The sequence below is a fragment of the Podarcis filfolensis genome (assembly GCF_964270895.1).
Source record: "Podarcis filfolensis genome assembly, chromosome: 15".
In the NCBI taxonomy this organism is placed as follows: domain Eukaryota; kingdom Metazoa; phylum Chordata; class Lepidosauria; order Squamata; family Lacertidae; genus Podarcis; species Podarcis filfolensis.
The window spans coordinates 8,231,456-8,250,258 of record NC_139618.1 but is presented as its reverse complement, the minus strand read 5'-3'; the positions used below and the strand labels follow the sequence as shown (position 1 = coordinate 8,250,258).

Genomic DNA, 18,803 nt, shown 5'->3' with positions numbered 1-18,803 from the left:
TTGGTGACGGAGATCCAGGTAGTGATGGTGATAGATACGCTTTGTAGGCTCCAGAGGTCAGAGGCATTGTGGGAAATTGAAAGGATGACTAGATCCAACTGCCTGCATGGCTCAAGAATGCCAGGTCAGGGGGGGAAATTAAGACATTTTTCATCTGAACACAGGACCGTTCTCATCTATCATTTTTTGGATGGCTCTTTAGTAGCCACAATACAAGAATACCTTTGCTATTAGTGCCTGCAGCCATTCTAGTTTCTGCCACTTGGACCACTTTGCACAATCGCTCAAAACGATATGAAGAACGCTTGAGCCTAAATCTTCCTGTGGTAAGAATTCGCCTCTACACCTGTTCATTACCCAGGTGAAGAACAACCACCTTTTGAATAAACCACAGAACCAAGGACACTATTTTCAAGTCCAGCATCCAGATTTAATAATAATAATAATAATAATAATAATAATAATAATAATAATAATAATTTTTATTTATACCCCGCCCTTCGCAGCCAAGGCCGGGCTCAGAGTGGCTTACAAGCAATTTAGAGAGCCAGTGTTTATTATAGCTGTTGCAATAGAACAGAGCTCACTCAACACTGTGCCAGTTGAGAAGGTCTACCCCGAGAAGGTCTTCAAAACAAAAGCTTATATAGTAGTTCAAACACAGCAAACAAAGAGTCATACGATGGGAACTGAGAGGTGTTCAGCTAGTGACGAAATGACAAATCAAGAGGTGGCTTTGGGTTGAGCTCTGTGTGTGTAGATGTTTGGTGGAAGGTATCTTTTTAGCATTTTAAAAATACACTGCCATGTTTTTGTTTTAATTTAGTAGAACTTTGTTTTTTGAATCTTCTGTCATATGCAATTTTAGGAACAAGATGGTGGAATATCTGACAGATTGGGTTATGGGAACATCCAACCAGGCAACAGATGAGGATGTGAAGTGTCTGACAAGGTGAGAGAGGCTTAAGAGGCCACTTTAGAATCTCACAATGCTTATCTTTTGCAGAAACAGGACAACAGAGATTTCTTTTTGACGGGTGCTTTGTTAATAGCAAGTGGGAACTAGCTGCTGTAGAGGAGTCCATTTTCCGCTCACTATAGGGTGGGGGAAAGAAAGAAAGAAAGAGCTGATCCAAGATCATAACACCTGCATATTGAATTACATGAGTGTTTGCATCACTTGGCCTAGGCTGTGGGTCCAGCCTTCCCATTTCTAGTGGCCTGTGTAAATTAGCAGAGGAGACAACAAACAAACACATGAGCAAGCATCACTTGGGAGTCCCAGGTTCTTCCATACTGACCTCCTGGTGGTCCTGCCTCATTATGAGATAGTGGTGTGAGAAAAGTGTCTTTTCGGGTGATGGCTTCTCATAGACACAACTCCCTGCCTGGCTGTGTCTCTGTAGTTTTAGGCTGTTGGTTAAGAAGCATCTTTTCCAGTGAGTGTTCAGAGGAGAGATCAGATTGCTAGTGCTTCTGCTATTACTAATTGTTAGTGATTTGTTATGTGTTTTCGAAGGATTGTGGTGTTTTTGCATGTTCTTATCTATTTGCCTTGTAAACTGTCCTGTGGCTTGTGTCAAGGCCAGATTATGAAACATTTAAATAAAAAAGATACCCACAGGCACAGTGGGGAAGATGTGACCAGTTGTTTCTGTGTAGCACGGCAAAGGGCAGGAGCAAAGCTCTGGCCCATTTTCAGAATGTGTGAAGGGGGTTGCACATTCCCCATTCTAATGATGGTCTATTTCCTGCTTTGTTCAGAGATTTGGACCAAGCAAGCATGGAAGCTGTGGTGTCTCTTCTTGCGGGACTTCCATTACAGCCTGAAGAAGGAGATGGAGTTGAACTGATGGAAGCTAAATCCCAGTTGTTCCTTAAGTAAAGGCCCTTTACTTTATTTTATTTAGTACCCGGTTGACTAAAACAGCTGGAATTTTATTACCACTTGGGCATTGCTGACACACCAGCCTTGTGGAAGGGCAGCAGGTTTTAGTCTATAGGACATACAAGCATAACTGAATCCTGAAAGGACAGAGCTGTTATGTGGTCCAACTTCTCAAATCCAGGAAGTAGGACATCAGCCTGTTCTGGATGGTGTTGCACTCCAGTGGGAGCACGTTCGTAGCTTGGGGGTTAATCCTGGATCCAACATTGTTGTAGATGGCCCAAGTGGCCTTGCTGGGTAGAAGTTCCTGTTTCCTGCTTTGGCTGGTTCACTGACTACTCTTCAGTGATAACTATTTTCAGAGTGGCTTCCCAGTAAAACAATAAAATACATAGGAGGGAGAGCAATTAAAACGACAACAGAAGGGCCAAATATAAGGTTAAAAGACTTGGGGAAACTACAATGGGCTTTTCCTTGTTCCAGAAAGTGATGAGATTGGAGCCAGGTGAATTCCTTGGGGTCAGAGTTCTGCAAATGGGGCATAGTGCCTAGACACGTACCCTTTTGGGAAATGTTGGTTTTGTGTAGGAGAGATGGATTCCTCATATTAGAGGGCAGGGGGAACTGTTTCTCCAGAGAGATGCAAGCCACTGTGTCTCGCTTTTAGGTACTTTACCCTGTTTATGAACCTCCTGAATGACTGCAGCGAAGTCGAAGACGAAAGCGCGCAAACTGGCGGCAGAAAACGAGGGATGTCCCGAAGGCTGGCTTCGTTACGACACTGCACAGTCCTGGCCATGTCAAACTTGCTTAACGCAAACGTGGATAGTGGCCTTATGCACTCAATAGGTAAAACAGGGGAACTTCACCGTAGCTGTGTGAAGCGCAGCAAAGTGCAGGGCTTCATCATCTAAAAGTTTCTCTTGTCTGCTGGCAGGGTTGGGCTATCACAAAGATCTTCAGACAAGAGCGACGTTCATGGAGGTCCTCACCAAAATTCTGCAGCAGGGCACAGAGTTTGACACCCTGGCAGAAACTGTCTTGGCAGACCGGTTTGAGAGATTGGTGGAGTTGGTCACCATGATGGGTGACCAAGGAGAGCTGCCCATTGCTATGGCTTTGGCGAACGTAGTGCCTTGTTCACAGTGGGTAAGATGCTTTTGGTTATTCATGAATGTTCTTTAGCATTGGTGAGTGCTGGGTGCGAGCAACTCAGCAGGTTGTGTGCAACCCTCAAGGCTTGTTTGTGGCCACTGATATGAAATGTATTGTTGCTGATTAAAATTACTTGCTTCTTTTCAGGCTGCAAAGGGGAAGGTTATCACTGGAGACGCAAAATAATAGAATGAGATGCACACAAGGAATATTGTATAGTTTAAACTGGGATTTATTGCCATCAGAGCTTTACTGATAGAATATATTTCTATTTCTGAATGTAGGAAGCTTCCTTTCCCGAGTCAGACTGTTAGTCCTTCTAGCCTGGTAGCACCCACTCTGACTGGCAGCAGCTTTCCAGAGAAAGCTCTTTCCAAGCACTGTTTCCTTATATCCTTTTTAATTGGAGAAGGAAACCCATCATCCTGACCTGGCATTGTCCTTGTTTTCCACATAGAGAATAATATTTAGGACTGGGTTTTATGTGTTTTGTTTTTGAAAGGATGAACTGGCTCGTGTCCTGGTCACCCTCTTTGACTCCAGACACTTGCTCTACCAGCTGCTTTGGAACATGTTTTCTAAAGAGGTTGAGCTGGCAGACTCGATGCAGACGCTCTTCAGGGGAAACAGTCTGGCTAGCAAAATAATGACGTTCTGTTTTAAGGTATGTTTGATCTTAATAAATTCAAAAGAGGCAGAGAGAGAGAGAGATGGGGCGGAAGGCTCACCCAGAACATGAAATCAGATGGATTCAAAAGATTTTCGGCGTCTAGGTGCACCATTTCAGTTGTGCTGTTGTCAGATTAAAATCACTTCAGTGCAGACTGTGTCTTAAATTCCATAGCTGTAATCCAGCAAAGTGGTTACTTGGTTAATTCATTTTTAAAGCCAGCAACTCTAAAACGTGGGATTAGTTTAAACCGTGTCCTGATTTTACTTAGGGCAGCACATTTAACTTCTTTAAAAAAACAAATAAGTGCATATTCCAAGCAGGCTACAGCATTGTGGCATAAACCTTTATGAGCTAGAGTCTGCTTCATTAGATGCATGAAGTGTGATCCTTAGTTGGCAGAGAGCTGTCAGCGGTGTGGAGCTAGGCAAAATACAAAGCAAAATATTACAGTGCCTGAACATGATGGAGATGTCATTTTCATTGACTCTCTGAAGCCTTACTGACTTCTTAAAGCAGCGCAGCACAAAAAGGCACAGCGCTGCTCTTTTTTATTTTTTAACTTCCACAAATTTGAAATTGCCAACCGGATTATTCTCTCTCCTGCAGGTTTATGGGGCAACCTACCTCCAGAAGCTTTTGGAGCCTTTATTAAGGGCAGTAATTACATCAAATGAATGGCAGCACGTCAGCTTTGAGGTGGACCCTACAAGGTTTGAATCCGGGTGGGTGGGAAGGAAGCAGAGGGAGGAGGAGGAGGAAGTCTGCAATATTCTGCCTGCTTTCCCCTTAACACACTGCAGCCCAGCCACCCTCCACCAGCAAGCCCCGTTGCTTGAGGCCCTGATCCTAACTCTAAGCAGGGAATGTAGGGTGCAGCAGAGTGGCCCTGAGCAATGCTTCACATTCAGCAACACCTTGAGGGCAAAAGGTTCCCCACAGCAGCCTCGTACCAAAGGCAGACAATGTGATAGCCTCCAAGGTGTTGTTGGACTGCAACTCCCATCAGCCCCCACTAGCGTGGATAATGGGAATTGTAGCCTAGCAATAGCTGGCAGACACCATGTTGGCTGCCCCTGCCTTATAGGGAGAAGTCGAGAGTCACAGCTGGCATATTGTAGTCACAGTGCCCGTTCTGGTTTCCCTTTGGGTAGATTTGGAGCTCGCTGGATGCTTTCCCCTGCTTCCGGATCAGCAGGGAACACCGCCAACTCTCTTGCTCCCATCTCTCGTCTCATTAATCTATCATAACCTGCCTTCAAGTTACAAATCTGAATCCTCAGATAACAGCCAGCTGTGCATGACTGATATGACATTACCCTTGTTCAGGGCTCGTTTATTTTATTTGTTTTCTGCTTTTTAGCTTGGCTGCCAGAGTAGATTACAATTAAAATTTGGTGCAGTAGAAGTAGGGATATGTTGCTCTCTGTGTGTTATGTAGACCAAGCTCCAGGCTCTTCACTGCAGACAGGAGAGGGCAGAAATCTGCCGATGGTCTCAGACTAAAGCTGGCTGATGCTAAGGAGGCCAGCCCACAAAAGCAGCCCTTTCTGCATTTTGATGCCATCCAGATGCCAGGCTTGGGGGATAAACTTACAGACCAGTCCCATCTGCTGCTTGGAAGCTCTCCAGCATTGCAGCTAGCCATAGGCAGAAGGAAACAAAGCTGTAGTTTGTGCTGGAGAAATCATAGAATTGCCAAGTTAGAAGGCACCCAGAGGACCATCTAGTCCAACCCGCCTGCAGTGCAGGAATATGCAACTGTCCCATACGGGCATTGAACCTGCAGCCTTGGTGTTAGCAGCACTAATAAAGCTAGGGAGCCTGGCAAAGCCTTGACAGGCCTGTCTTACAGGTTGGAATCCGCCGAAAGCCTTGATGATAACCAGCGGAGCCTTCTCCAGATGACAGAGAAATTCTTCCATGCCATTATCAACTCCTCTGCAGAGTTTCCACCTCAGCTTCGAAGCGTGTGCCATTGTCTCTATCAGGTATGCCTGAATCTGGCAACACTAGGCTGTACATTTTGTTGGACAGTGTTGGGGAAAGGGTGGAGAGGCTGTGCCCCTCCAGACATTGTTGGACTAAAACTCCCATCATCGCTGACTTCCATGGTGGATAGGGTTGATGGGAGTTGGGAGTCCAGCCACCTCTGGAAAAGCACTACTTCCCCCTATCTGTGCCATGAAGGTGAGGGTCCCTTCTGTTGCAGCTGCATTGGGCCTGTTGCCTGGGGAAAAGTTAAAGAGGCATTCTCGGTGGTTGAAGGAAGCCTCCTTATAGAAGAAAATGGGCAACTGGCTCAGAGAGATGTGAGCCACTCTCTCTTCTCCTCGGATTCTTTGTCTGTCTGTCTGTCTGATCAATGCAATGCTGTGTGGTCTGTGTTTCTTCCCCAGGTTATTGACTGACAGGGCTGAGGGCTGATGGGCTCCCTGGCCTTGATTCAACAAGAAAGAGCCTTTTAAACCATTTCAGATCACCCTCCAAGGGCACTGCTACTGATTTATTTATTTTTGAAATCTTGCATTCGTTATGTTTGCTTCTGCAGGACTAGGGAAATTCATGCACAATAAATTACACCTTGGTTGTTACCAGGGCCAACCTTTACCTTTGCTGAGGTTTTGATGAATCACCTACTGTTGCAGTGATTTACAGAGTTCCACCTGTGTGCTGTTATATGCACTGTGCAGGGCACATGAGTTGTGTCCGCTGTCTGTACTTGAAAGGCTAGTTATATGCTTGAGAGATGAGCTTGCACATTAATGAAAATCTCTTTATTCTCCTGGGACTGCCCATTTGAGGATGCAGATGGGTGTGTGTGTGTGTGTCATCCTCTACATGAAAAGCTTCTTGCATGTCTAAAAGCAGTAGTTCAAGGAAAAAGCAGGTAGACTACAACAGCCCTGGTAGTAAACTAAACTTTTTTAGTAGCTTGCAAATATAAAAATTAAAATACTTGCCTGCTAAGTTGCATCCAGTGCTAGTCCTAGATCCATTGAAATAAATGGATGCTAACTTAGGCACATTTATTTCAATGGGTCTCCTCCGAGTAGGAACTAGATGGATAAAGACATCTCTTACTACGATGGCTGAAATGCTAGACACTAGGCAGGGTGGTTAAAAACAATGTTCTTTTACTAAACAATCTGATAGAGGAGAAAGAGAGAGAGCTTTCCATCTTCTGTGACCAGTGTAGAAACCAAGAAAACTGGCAGAGGAGAAATGAAGGGATCCCATCTCTTCTCTGCCAGCTCATACACTCACCTGCATGGAATTCCTGGTTACCTAGAGCGAGAAGGTGAGTTGTTCAATGCAAGGAGGGTTTAGGTTTGTTCCCCCTCCCCTTGGGTGGTGAATTTAGTTGTGCATTCTAAAGTAGTCCTGTTTCAGGCAGCATCACACAATATTTCTGAACTGGATAGAGCCCTGACAAAGAGGAAGGAAGAGAAGCTGGCTTGATAAAGGAGTAAATCTGGATTTTGAACTGAGTGGGTAGGGAGCCTTTTCCTGGGGACATGTGCCAGTGGTGGGTGGGCCCGGAGGCAAAAGTGGGTGGAGCAGGAGATGGTGGCTCTTGCCTTTTGCACAGTAGCCTGCATTCCAGCTATGAGCAAGCAAGAAGCATTGTCATCACAGTTCAAGGTCACACTTGAGGGTGTGGGGCAAGGCTGGTGAGGGAGGGCATGTGTGGCCTAGGGAGAGTCCCAAGCGCCTGAAGGGATGCATTCAGTCCCTGGGCCTGGCGTTCCTCACTCCTGCAAGCAGCTCTTGAGTTTCTGCTTAGGAGAGATGGCAGGAAGGGTCATAAAAGAAGATGGAGGTCCGTTTGAAGCAACGTAGTCCTTTCTGCGTTGCTGGGCAGGAATAATCGGTTTGCCTCCAAACATCTTCCTCTCTTACCATCTGTTCTCTTTCCCCAAAGCTTTGCGGTATCAGCAATATTAGTTAACTTGCTCCTCTTCCTGTCCAACTGAGAAGCCAATTCTGTAGGGGCAGCGGTGAAATGAGATTGATGTTTGTATCCCTGTTCTTTATATTAAAGCTGCTCAGGAGGAATGAATAGCCTTTTAGAGAAGGATCTTGGTGAAATCCTTCCCAAGAGCTTTCCCTCTGGAAATGACAACTAACTGAGTGGAGAAATAGGTGTGACTGCTTCTCACTGTCACTCAGCAGGGTTAGGGAAGAGCGTTCTGTGATTATGTCCACACCTCTCGTTTACTGGAGACGTGTCACATGTGGGCCTTGCAAAGTAACGGAAGGGAACTTGGACCAAATGCCCTTGCTTGCTAGTCTCATTCTTTGGGTATAGAACGTAGGTGCTCTCCTTTGCCAAGTAAAAACCGGTTCTGTCCAGCCCCCAATAGAACAGTGTACAGGACAATAGCTGACTCTGCAGCTTCTGTTTCAGATGCAGACCTGCAGCCAAATCTATGAGCGTGCAATGAATTTTGTTAATGGAGTTTATGGTGTAGTGACTGTAAAGTTCGAGATGCTAAGGAAAGTATTAAGCATTCAAGGTTACTTCTCCATTGGGGAGCGGCTGTTAGAGAACTGCTGTGAAGATGATTCAGTTTCTCCCTTATTTAATGGATCGATTATCTACTTACTTACATCCTCACGAGGCATAAACAATATTTTCCCTAAAGGTTGCGTTGTGGGATGTGTGATACCTGGTGTTGTAAATAACTTTATCGGTAGTGATTGAGCACATTCTGAATCAGCTCGTACTGAGGTTTGGGCCTGGTTTGTGTTAAATTTGCTGCCAGCCTTCCCCGCCAGTTGTTCTCTTCCCCTCCCGCCAGAAAACTTGCTCTTGTGTAAAGGGGGAGCTGATAATGGGGGGGGGGGGAGGTTGACGAGAGACCCAAAGAGGCCTCTAGGCATCATCTTTAAAACCTGGATGCTGCTGAGCATCGTTTTCTTCCGGGGGGGGGAGGGGATTTGCAGTTTCCTCTGCCTAACTGATGGAATTGGAGGCATCCTAGGCAGGAAATTATGCTCCAGCTCGTGATTGGGAGGATCCAAGCTGTCAGGGTGAGGTCCACAGGCTTCTCTTCCCAGCCGCTCATCCCCCTACGTTTCTCCCAAGTGTATGCATGCATGGAAGTGGGGAAGAACTGCCAAAGCGAGGGCCAAGAGCAAGCTCCTCAAATGACTCTGTTAACTGGGCTGCATTTGCTGTTCTAGGTGAAAAGCGGTGAAGATCTGTGTGTCGGTTTTAAGGCAAGGATGTGCGTTCCCTGAGGCTGGGTTTCCTCTCCACCCCACCCCACCCTCTGCCCCAGATATGCCATCTGCTTGACCTAGTTGTGGCCAAACTTGGCCCTCCAGCTGTTTTTGGGACTACAGTTCCCATCATCCCTGACTACTGGTCCTGTTAGCTAGGGATGATGGGAGTTGTAGTCCAAAAACAGCTGGAGGGCCAAGTTTGGCCACCACTGGTCACTGCCCTATTCCTCTTGGATAGGAGGAACCCCTGATGCAACTTCCTCTGACAACTCAGTGCTGCATGTGGGTGGGGAGCGGCTTCCTTAATTACAGCTGATTCCTACCAGAAGCTGGTTGGGCTTCTGATCTCACTGGGTGGCTGCTAACTTGAAACCTGGATGTTCCAGCCTCTGGTGGGAGAAAACAGATCGTTTCCTGTGGCTGGCTTGGCACTTTGTCTCAATAGGCTTGCCAGTCCATTGCGGGAGTCTTGGATCCCAAGCTCTGAGAGATTGTGGGAAGGGGAACACAATTGTTCCCTTATCTCTGGAGTTGGGGAGCATGTATATACACCCACTCCACTTAATTTAAAAAAATAAAAATCTCTAAATGCTGTACATAAATCATTGTCAATGTATGCAAATAGAAGCATTTTTTTAAACAACAAAAGCTACCTAACTAAATTACATGCAACCTGTATTTTTATATTATATTGGAAGATGCCCAGAGTGGCTGGGGCGACCCAGTCAGATGCATAGCTGTCAACTTTTCTCTTTTTAAAGGGAAATTCCCTTATTCCTAACAGGATTCCTTGCAAGAAAAGGGAAAAGTTGACAGCTAAGCTCAGATGGGCATGGTATAAGTAATAAATTATTATTCTAGTAATGCATAGGTTGGCGTATTCCCCCCCCCCCCCCATGTGAATAAGAGACCAATTACTCCAGGGACGCAGATCTTCCAGAACAATTCTGTCATGAGGGACTAGTAAATACCTCGAGAATACTTTGCTTGCTTTCTAACAGGGCAGAGAGTTTAATCATTAATGTTTCATTTGCTTTGCCTGCTAGGCAGCATGTGCACCATGTCAGAGAGCCATGTGTGGGGTAAAGACAGAATGAATTATACAGCTGTAGTTCTTGGGGTAATGGGTGACCTGGAATATCCTGCAAGCGTTGCTGGATAAGGGTGTTTAGCCTGTGCCCAATGCATGAGTGGATTGGGAGAAGCTGACCTGCCACAGTTGCCAAATATTTACTCAGCTGAAGCAGATGCACATATTTCTTCTAAAGCCTGAACTGGTCAAATAAGGTTGCGAAGTTTCCCTCTGTGCATTGCAAAAGGTTTTGTGTGGGTAGCGGGGAGAAAAGAAGCACCACTGCAATCCTTTGCAAGAATGGGGACCTGAATATTTTTATCTTTGGTGTCATATTCTACATGGTATACTAAAAAAAAAGTTCATATATGGGCTTGGTGTTGATTTTTTTTAAAAACCATTTACAAGTTCTGGTACAATGCTGATTATGCATCTAACTTCGGGACTGGGAAGAATTGATTTGGACCCTCTCAAAGCATATATTCTGGACAATACATGCAATAACACACAACAGATTAGCAAATAAATACTCTTTAAAAATTCTCAACCTAGCCAGAAATAGTAGAAATGATTGGAACCTGACATTTGCTTGCTTTCGTATTTGTGGACAAATTGTGGTCACCCACATGAAACACAAACTCCATCCAACATGAGTGTGTAATTTCATTTTCTGTTCTGTTTTTGTTACATTTGATCGTGTAATTTTGTGTACCGGTGGACATTGGGGGTTTCTTTTGTTGCTGTGTATGTGGTTGGTGCTGTGACTTGTTTGTGCTCATCTCTGTTCTGTAGGCAACTTGCCACTCTCTCCTGAATAAAGCTACCGTAAAAGAAAAAAAGGAAAACAAAAAATCAGTAAGTTTTGGAGAAGTTTTATTAGCCATTTCTTTCGAAGCACACGGAACACCCCTTTTCTTGATTTCTGTTTTTTTGCTCTCTCTGTTCCAAAAGCTCTTCACTTTCAAGCCTCTACTTGACTTTCATTGTAAAAATCATTCTACTAATTCTGGCACCAAAGAGCTTTCATTTCAATTAACACTGGACTTTGAAGTCACATCTGTTGTTGTTTTTTTACGAAAAAAATAAAAATAAATCTTGAATGTGCCTCTTTCAATTTCCATTTCGGAAGGGAACCTCTGCAGCTCTGCACCATCATTCTGATGAACCTCTCTTTGTCGTCACTTGCAATGCTAAATAAGAAGGGGAAAGTCAGAAAATAAGGGCAAGGCATATGTGTGCACTGGTATTTGCAGGGACCTCTAGGGGAAAAAGAAGGCATTCCTCAAGAGAAGTAGGTGGACCTTTCTGATGAGAACTGGAAGCAGCACCAGTTGGTAGATAGCATTAAAGTATGAGCAACAGCAAGCAAGGAAGTAGATGTGGATTGCAAGATGCATGCGCCTCTTCATTCAATTACTATATGCATGATGGGCTGAGTTAAGTGTATGCCCTTGGCAACCCTCTTTTTATGAAAACAAGTTCCAAAACTGGTCGGGATGGGGAAAATGCCCCAATAACATACTCTAAATATTTCAGTTGTTCACCTATACCCGGTTAGGGTGGAGTAAAATACGTGTACACAAATGGATTGGCCTTACTTTCTAACTTTCCCTCCAAAGTGTGAAAGAGAAGTGAACCTGGGAACCTTAACGAAAGGTGCTGGGTGTCCTTTGTGTCAAACTTTCCAAAAGTGTTTCCTAACCAAAATGCTACTATGGGGGGCACATGGATAGAAGGTTCAGTATTTTATCTACTTTGCTCATGTTTTTGTTTTTAAAACACAAGACTTTCCTGATGCTTAATGACATTTGGCCATTTGCCTACCTTTCAGAGAACAAATCTCTTCGGGTGACCTTCTGTTCAGTTAGAACTTCTTTTTTTTAATAAAAAAAGGGTGTTGTTGACTGGTCCACAAGATGGGAGCAGATTGTTTACTTCCACTTGCTATGAGGGTGGAAGTTGAATTTGTGTTTTCCTCCATGGATGTGCTTCTTCTCTTCTAATGTTGCCCGCTGCACAATGACAGAACTTCAGAGCTCTTACTCCAATTGGATTTCTGTGGGGGGGGGGGTTCCTGGGTGCTCCTGCCCGTCTCAAAGATGAAATGGGCACTGGCCCAACTCTCTTGGCCTGTTCTGACATGTTCTGTGGCTGCAGCCGTGCACACAACTTGCTCGAAGACACCAGCCATGTCTTGAGGCATTGTTCCCTCTGCAGCCACCCTTCTCATAAACCACTAATCCAAGTGCCACTCCAGGAGACTATCTATATAAAATGCTGGATTGGCCGTCTGGTATATGTGGGATTTGGGACCCAGCAGCTACCATCTGCAGGTTGCTAATATGAACAGCTTTTGGAAAAATACCCAGTTCTTAGAAACCAGTATCCATTTTAAGGATCTAGTGCCAGTTCTTTTGTCCTTCCCTTTAAAGAACAACACAGTGTTCTGAGTTAAATTAGTCATTGAAATTCCAAGTGTCCTGCAATTGTTAATGTCTAGTGTTGTATAGCCAATTTATCTTGGCTTTGCTTATTCTATGAACTGGCATGAATTGGCCTATGTGTGTGTTCAGTAGCCTTGCTGAACCTCAGCAGTTCTGGGCCTCGCCAGTGCCTCAGTGGAGGACTGGGAAACACTCAGGTTTTCCTCCTTGAGTCTCATCATAGGAGGAAAGCAGGATATGTATGGATATGAATGTGTTCGTTATTATTATGCGCTGGGAAATTGTGATTGCAGCTGGCTTGTCCTGCTCACCTTCCCTCTTGAGTTTGCCTAATGTCCTTGTGTTGGATGGCAGATTTGGGGTTTCACATCCAATATCCTTTGCAGATGAGCATTGTGTGTGTGCGCATACGGGCCAGCATGATTCTGATCCTCCTTGCCACCCAACCCAGGAATAGCTACCTAGAAATCAGTATTGTGAACTGTGATCCAATCTTTGGCGAGCTCCAAGAGGTTGTACTCATTCACGCTCCAGCAAATTGTGGTTTGTTAGGGTAGCTCTGTTACATCTAAACCAGAATGTTCAAAGATTACTGGGAGAAAAGCATATGAACAATTTAATTCTGGACTTTCCCCCCCTCTTTAGAGGAAATAAGCAGTGTTCTGCATGTTGCCCCCGGAGTTAATATTGCAAACACTCCATTACTTTCTCACATGCAACATACACAGGAGTGCTTTTTGCAATTTCTTGGCAGAGACTGGTCCAGTTCACACAATATGTTAAGCCGTGGTTTAAAACAAACCATGGTTTATTGTGAATGCGTGCTGCTCTGGTGCACATGCTTTGTTCCCGGCCCCCACCTCCCAAGCAGTCCCCAAGTGGCAACCTCATGATTTGTTTGCAAAGAGACAAACAGGAACCTGGGTTCAGACAGCCCAGTAAACTTGTTCATCCAGTGGTGTGGCAGGAGAGGCAGAAGAGTTCTGTGGGAACTTAAGAGCAATGTTAAAACAATGGTTTAATGCAGTGTTACCCAAACTTGGGTCTCCAGCTGTTTTTGGACTACAATTCCCATCATCCCTGACCACTGGTCCAGCTAACTCGGGATGGTGGGAGTTGTAGTCAAAAAACAGCTGGAGACCCTAGTTTGGGAAACACTGGTTTAATGTGACGTGTGAATCAGGAATTTAATGAATGGGCTATTTCTATTCATGACCTTTATTTATATATTATTACATTTATATACCACCATTCAGCTAAAGAGCTCAAGGTGGTATGCATACTCCTGCCCCACTCTTTTTTATCCTCTTGGCAGCCCAATGAGGGAGGTTAGTCTGAGAGGTGATTGGGCGCAGGTCACGCAGTGAGTTTCTTGGCTAAGTGGGAATTGGGCCCCTTTTCTTCCTGGTCCTAGTCAGGCTTTCTAACCTCTACACCTTGCTGACTTCCCTGTTTTGTTGAGAGTTCCCTGCTGATGGGTGTACTGAAGCAAAACTTTTCTTTTTCTTTTTGGGTTTTTTTAGTTTGATAAATGAGCATTTTGGTTTCATTGGCAAAGTTGTCATTCCACACCTCAAGGTTTGTGCATAAACAATTCAGGTACAATTGTTCAGGTACAATTCAGGTACTCTTGTCTTCCTTTTAAATTAGCATACCGCAAAATGGCTTTTTAGTTTTTGGCCTTGCTCATACGAATTTGCTCATACATGGGCTTCACCACAAGACGGAGTGTGAATATATTTGTGTGTGTGTGAGAGAGAGAGAGCGGGGGGAGGTGGGAAAATCATGCTGTAAAATTGTGCCTTGTCTGTACTATTATCAGTAACTCTTTTCTTCTTCCTTAACTTCTAATAATGATCTGACCTGTTTAACGAGAGAAGTCCAGTTTGGCACCCTATTCTGTTTATCCTGTACAGTAACACCTGTGGAAGGTTTGGCAATGAATAGGGAGCTGAAAAGGCCTCTCATTTTTCTTTTCCGTACTCATTCCGGCCCTTCATTTAAGTTGTGGCCTTATCAAACTCCAACTTGTGCTATTTAGGTTGTCAGCCAGCGGTTCCCTCAGAACAGCATCGGAGCCGTTGGGAGTGCCATGTTCCTGAGGTTCATCAACCCTGCCATTGTCTCGCCATATGAGGCTGGGATATTGGATAAGAAGCCGCCGCCAAGAATCGAAAGGGGCTTGAAGTTAATGTCAAAGGTAAAGAACTGCAATTCTTGCATGTGTGGGTTTTTTGGGGTCTTTGAGTGAGGTGCAGAGTGAAACAATAGGCAAATTATTGCTGTGAGGGGTTTGAAATGGAGCTAAGGCGCACGTGGAAAGCTTTGGCCCTCTGCTTAATTTTGTGCGGCCCTTTGCATGACTCCCAAACCCCTCTGCAAGTTCAGACCTCTGGCGAGAGTGACGCATCCCTCTCCTGGAAGCCTGATCCACCCATCACTGGCTTCAGCACTGCCAGTATATAGCACATTACCCTGGCAGGACTGTGATATTCCATAGGAATAAAAGTTTGCCTGCCCCAGATTGAGTTTTCATTTGTTTGTTTCGTGGGTTTTGGGGGGGGGGAGCGTTCAAAAAACGTCACCCCTTCTTACAGCCTGCTAGTATAGCATACGTTGCTCATTTATTTATGTAAAGCATTTGTGATCTGCTTTTTGAGAACCATGCTCCACAAAGTGGCCCTTTGTCCTCTGGACTAGACCAGAGCATGCCTGCAAATGTTCAGTCATCTTGGATTAAAGCGAATCCCTTGTAACGCAGAAATAACGTTTAGAAGAGAACGCCATGGCACAGCTTGCCACGGCACGATTGGTTGCTTCACCAGTTCTTTTTATTAACCTAGGTACTGCAGAGTATTGCCAACCACGTCTTGTTTACAAAGGAGGAGCACATGCGGCCTTTTAATGACTTTGTGAAGAGCAACTTTGATGCAGCACGAAGGTAAAGTAGTTGCAATGCTTAGTTTAAAAGAGCTTTGCCTTTATAAGTCTGTAAAGGCCAAGAGGGGTCGGATCTGCAGGCTCTGTAAGTTGGAAAGGCCAGAGGCAAATAGCGTGGTCCGCAGCATGCATTCATGCATAAATTAATAAATTAATTTTTTATTTGTATCCCGCCCTCCCCGGCCAAAGCCAGGCTCACAGCAGCTAACATCATGTAAATAAGACAATATGCATAATACAATGTGCAAATAAAATAACATTCAACATTCATTAAAATAATATAGAATAATATTAAATATCAGCATTTCAAGATTAAACAGAAATGCACTCTTAACAGTTACAATAAGTGATTTCTAAACTCCAATAAAACAACAGCAAGCCACAGTGCACAATACAAAATGAGAAGCAGAGACTGGAGGCACAGCTTCCTTATGAAGAGTCCCAGGGCCGGAAGCGGGGGGGGGGGGGGCAAGGCAGGTGGAAAGAGGCCTTGCCTGATGGAGTCTCTCCAGCATGGGCTGGGTTTCCAGAGGGTGCAGTCAAACAGGCCAGAGGCTGGCAAATGGCTAAATCCAAGTATGGCAACCGTTAAGTCTCAAGGACCAGAGACAGGAGAAGTGATCCAGCATAGGCAGATCAGGCAGGTGCAGACCATGCATGGAATTGGTCCACAAAGTCTTTCAGCTTTAAGGGGATTGGACTAATTCATGGAAGAGGATAGCCATGATATCTGGGCTTAGTCAGTTCAGAGGCAGTGCACCCCTGAGTGCAAGATGCTAGGAAGCAGCAAGGTGGAGTGGGTGGCTCTCACCTTCTGGCTGTAGTTGTGGGCTTCCTGGAGGCATCTTGTTGTCCACTGGGTGAAACAGGATGCTGGACTGGTCGGATCTTTTTGGTCTGTTCCAGCACAGCTGCTCTTTTTCTTTATTTCTAAAAATACATTGGGGGTGGGAAGTGTGGGTTGGTTAGCTCGTATCACGTTTGCCTTTACTCTCGTGGCAAAACAGATCTCCCAGAAATAAAAGAGGCAGAAATGTGCAGAGATCAATGTCAGCGTTGCATACATTGTGGATTCCAAGAATATTCCTTTTGCTGTTATGCAGCTCTTGGTCAGGGTGTGTGCTGTGTTGCGCTGGACAAGGGCCGGGAAAGTCTGGAAGCGCCTCATGCCCTCCATTAGGTTTTCTGTCAGAGTGTATATGACTGCCAAGACCGATCATTTTAACTGTAGCACTGTAGCCACCTTATCCCTAGCAACAAGCATACTTTAGGTGGACCTGCTTGTAATTTTAATAATATTACTTTGAACACTGTACTATTCAACCACAACGTGTGTGCCTTGAGAAACAAAGCCAACACCCCGTTGGTTGTAGTGAGAAGCTGTGAGATCCTTGCTAAAGAGAGCAACGGCTTTCCTTTCTTTGTAGGTTTTTCCTTGACATTGCATCAGATTGTCCAGCCAGCGACACGGTCAATCACAGCCTCTCTTTCATCAGCGATGGCAACGTCCTTGCTTTGCACCGGCTCCTCTGGAACAATCAGGAGAAGATTGGCCAGTACCTTTCCAGCAACAGGTAGAAGTAGCTTGACCAGTGGCCAAGAATCGTTGGCTTTGTCAGAGTTGAAGGAGAAAGCGAGGAACATGCTGTAGGGCAGCAGCTGCCATTTGGGGGGGGCAGTAGGCATGTCTTGAATTTTGAGAATGTGCTGGGGGTACTAGTCACTAAATAGTTGCCATGGAGTGTGTGGCATAACACAACATGGCTACCATGAGGCGCTTGGCATGACACAACATTAGAGAAAGAGAGAGCCAACTTTGTGTACCATGAGAAGTCAGCTATATCCTCCTAGGCCTGGTGATGTTGCTATCTAATAGCAACAGGGAGCATTACCTGGGAAACAAACCACTCACTCTTCATAGAAATCACTTAGAAGGTACCTGTATATTTTGGCCCATCATGTTATTTCTAGGACGGCTAGAAACTTAATTCTTTTATTAAATGAAAGCTGAGAGTCTGGGGTACCTGCACAGGGGCATTCAGGAAAACCTCCCCAAGTGCCGGATTGGTGACCCTCTACTCTGATGACTGCTGTGGGTGATTTTGCTTTTTAGTAGTATGGATGCTGGGATAGTCATGGTTGTAAGTTCTACTCAAAGTGCACCCATTGAAATGAATCAGCCTGTGTTTGTCTTGTCCTTTAATTTCAGTGGATCTGCTCTGAGTATGACTATCATTGGATACAGCTTAAAGTCTGCCTCATTATAGCATCCAGTGCAGCGGCACAGAGCAAGCAAAGCACAGATAGGATGGGTGGAGCATGGGTTGTAGGAGGAATTGCAGTGATAATCGGGAACAGAAATCTGAACATGGGATAGAACTCATCTGTTTACACACTTTATTAAACCTTGGAGAGTGGGAGGAGGATTGGCATTGGAAGCCAGTGATGCTTGCAGAAAGCAACCTGGGTTCTGTAGTGTATTTTGTCCGCGTAAATAACGCAGGGTATTTTCCACACTAAATGTTTGTCTGATTTCCTTATTAATGCATGCAGGATGATGCATGTTGTACCGAAATGGAAGAGAAGGAAAATCTAAAAATACCGGTTGTTACAAATGTTGTTGTTGGGTTTTGTTGATAACATGCAGTTGTTTCTCTAGGGACCACAAAGCTGTTGGAAGACGGCCATTTGACAAGATGGCGACTCTGCTGGCATACCTTGGTCCTCCTGAGCACAAGCCAGTGGCAGACACGCAGTGGTCCAGTATCAATCTCACCAGTTCCAAGTTTGAAGAATTTATGACTAGGTAGTGGATCTGTAGATGTCTGTTGTTAGGAGTAGCTTTTAGCGTTAATCTGTTGCCATGGGGCCAATGCAAATACAATGCTGTCCATGGTTCTTTTCCCGTTTTGAATGCTCATGGTTCTTTTCCCACACATTCTCCCATACTCCTAGATTCCAGGATTATTATTATTTTTGCTTGCATGTTCTGCCATTCCTCAGGAGTATTTTTGTAGACGTTCCAACATGTGATTCAAGGGTTTTGAATAAGCCTGAAAAAGATGGCAGTCAGCTTTTGGTTGGGGGTGGGATGTAGACACTCAAGCTTAATTTGAGATTTTCAGTGTGCTTATGTTTGCCTCCTTAGGCACCAGGTGCATGAAAAGGAGGAGTTCAAGGCCCTGAAAACACTAAATATTTTCTACCAAGCTGGGACATCCAAGGCTGGCAACCCTGTTTTCTACTACATTGCTCGCCGGTAAGACCACTTCTCTTTGTTCCTTAATATTTACTATTAAGAATTGTGAAGTCTATATGAAGGAGCAAACTCATTCATTTTCTTGCTTCCCAAGCAACAGCAATGCCTCGGTCATTTCAAATGTTTTTGTTGTGTTCTGAACA

The 18,803-nt window shown here is 44.8% G+C and overlaps 2 protein-coding genes across 9 annotated transcripts in view; one reads left to right on the top strand and one right to left on the bottom strand.

Moving 5' to 3' along the window:
* NF1 (neurofibromin 1) overlaps positions 1–18,803 on the top strand; it is a 156,989-nt gene that overhangs the window by 42,927 nt on the left and 95,259 nt on the right. For 4 of the 6 annotated variants that reach the window (XM_083587336.1, XM_083587335.1, XM_083587339.1 and 1 more), the window contains 13 exons: positions 869–952; positions 1,765–1,881; positions 2,556–2,737; positions 2,826–3,037; positions 3,546–3,707; positions 4,323–4,426; positions 5,569–5,704; positions 10,810–10,872; positions 14,503–14,661; positions 15,305–15,402; positions 16,829–16,975; positions 18,061–18,207; positions 18,550–18,660. In XM_083587336.1, the coding sequence (XP_083443462.1) occupies positions 869–952; positions 1,765–1,881; positions 2,556–2,737; positions 2,826–3,037; positions 3,546–3,707; positions 4,323–4,426; positions 5,569–5,704; positions 10,810–10,872; positions 14,503–14,661; positions 15,305–15,402; positions 16,829–16,975; positions 18,061–18,207; positions 18,550–18,660 (1,722 nt within the window). The remainder of the gene's footprint in view (positions 1–868; positions 953–1,764; positions 1,882–2,555; positions 2,738–2,825; positions 3,038–3,545; positions 3,708–4,322; positions 4,427–5,568; positions 5,705–10,809; positions 10,873–14,502; positions 14,662–15,304; positions 15,403–16,828; positions 16,976–18,060; positions 18,208–18,549; positions 18,661–18,803) is intronic. The other 2 variants (XM_083587337.1, XM_083587338.1) reach the window with 1 other exon arrangement.
* EVI2A (ecotropic viral integration site 2A) overlaps positions 1–18,803 on the bottom strand; it is a 234,222-nt gene that overhangs the window by 164,805 nt on the left and 50,614 nt on the right. The window lies entirely within an intron of this gene.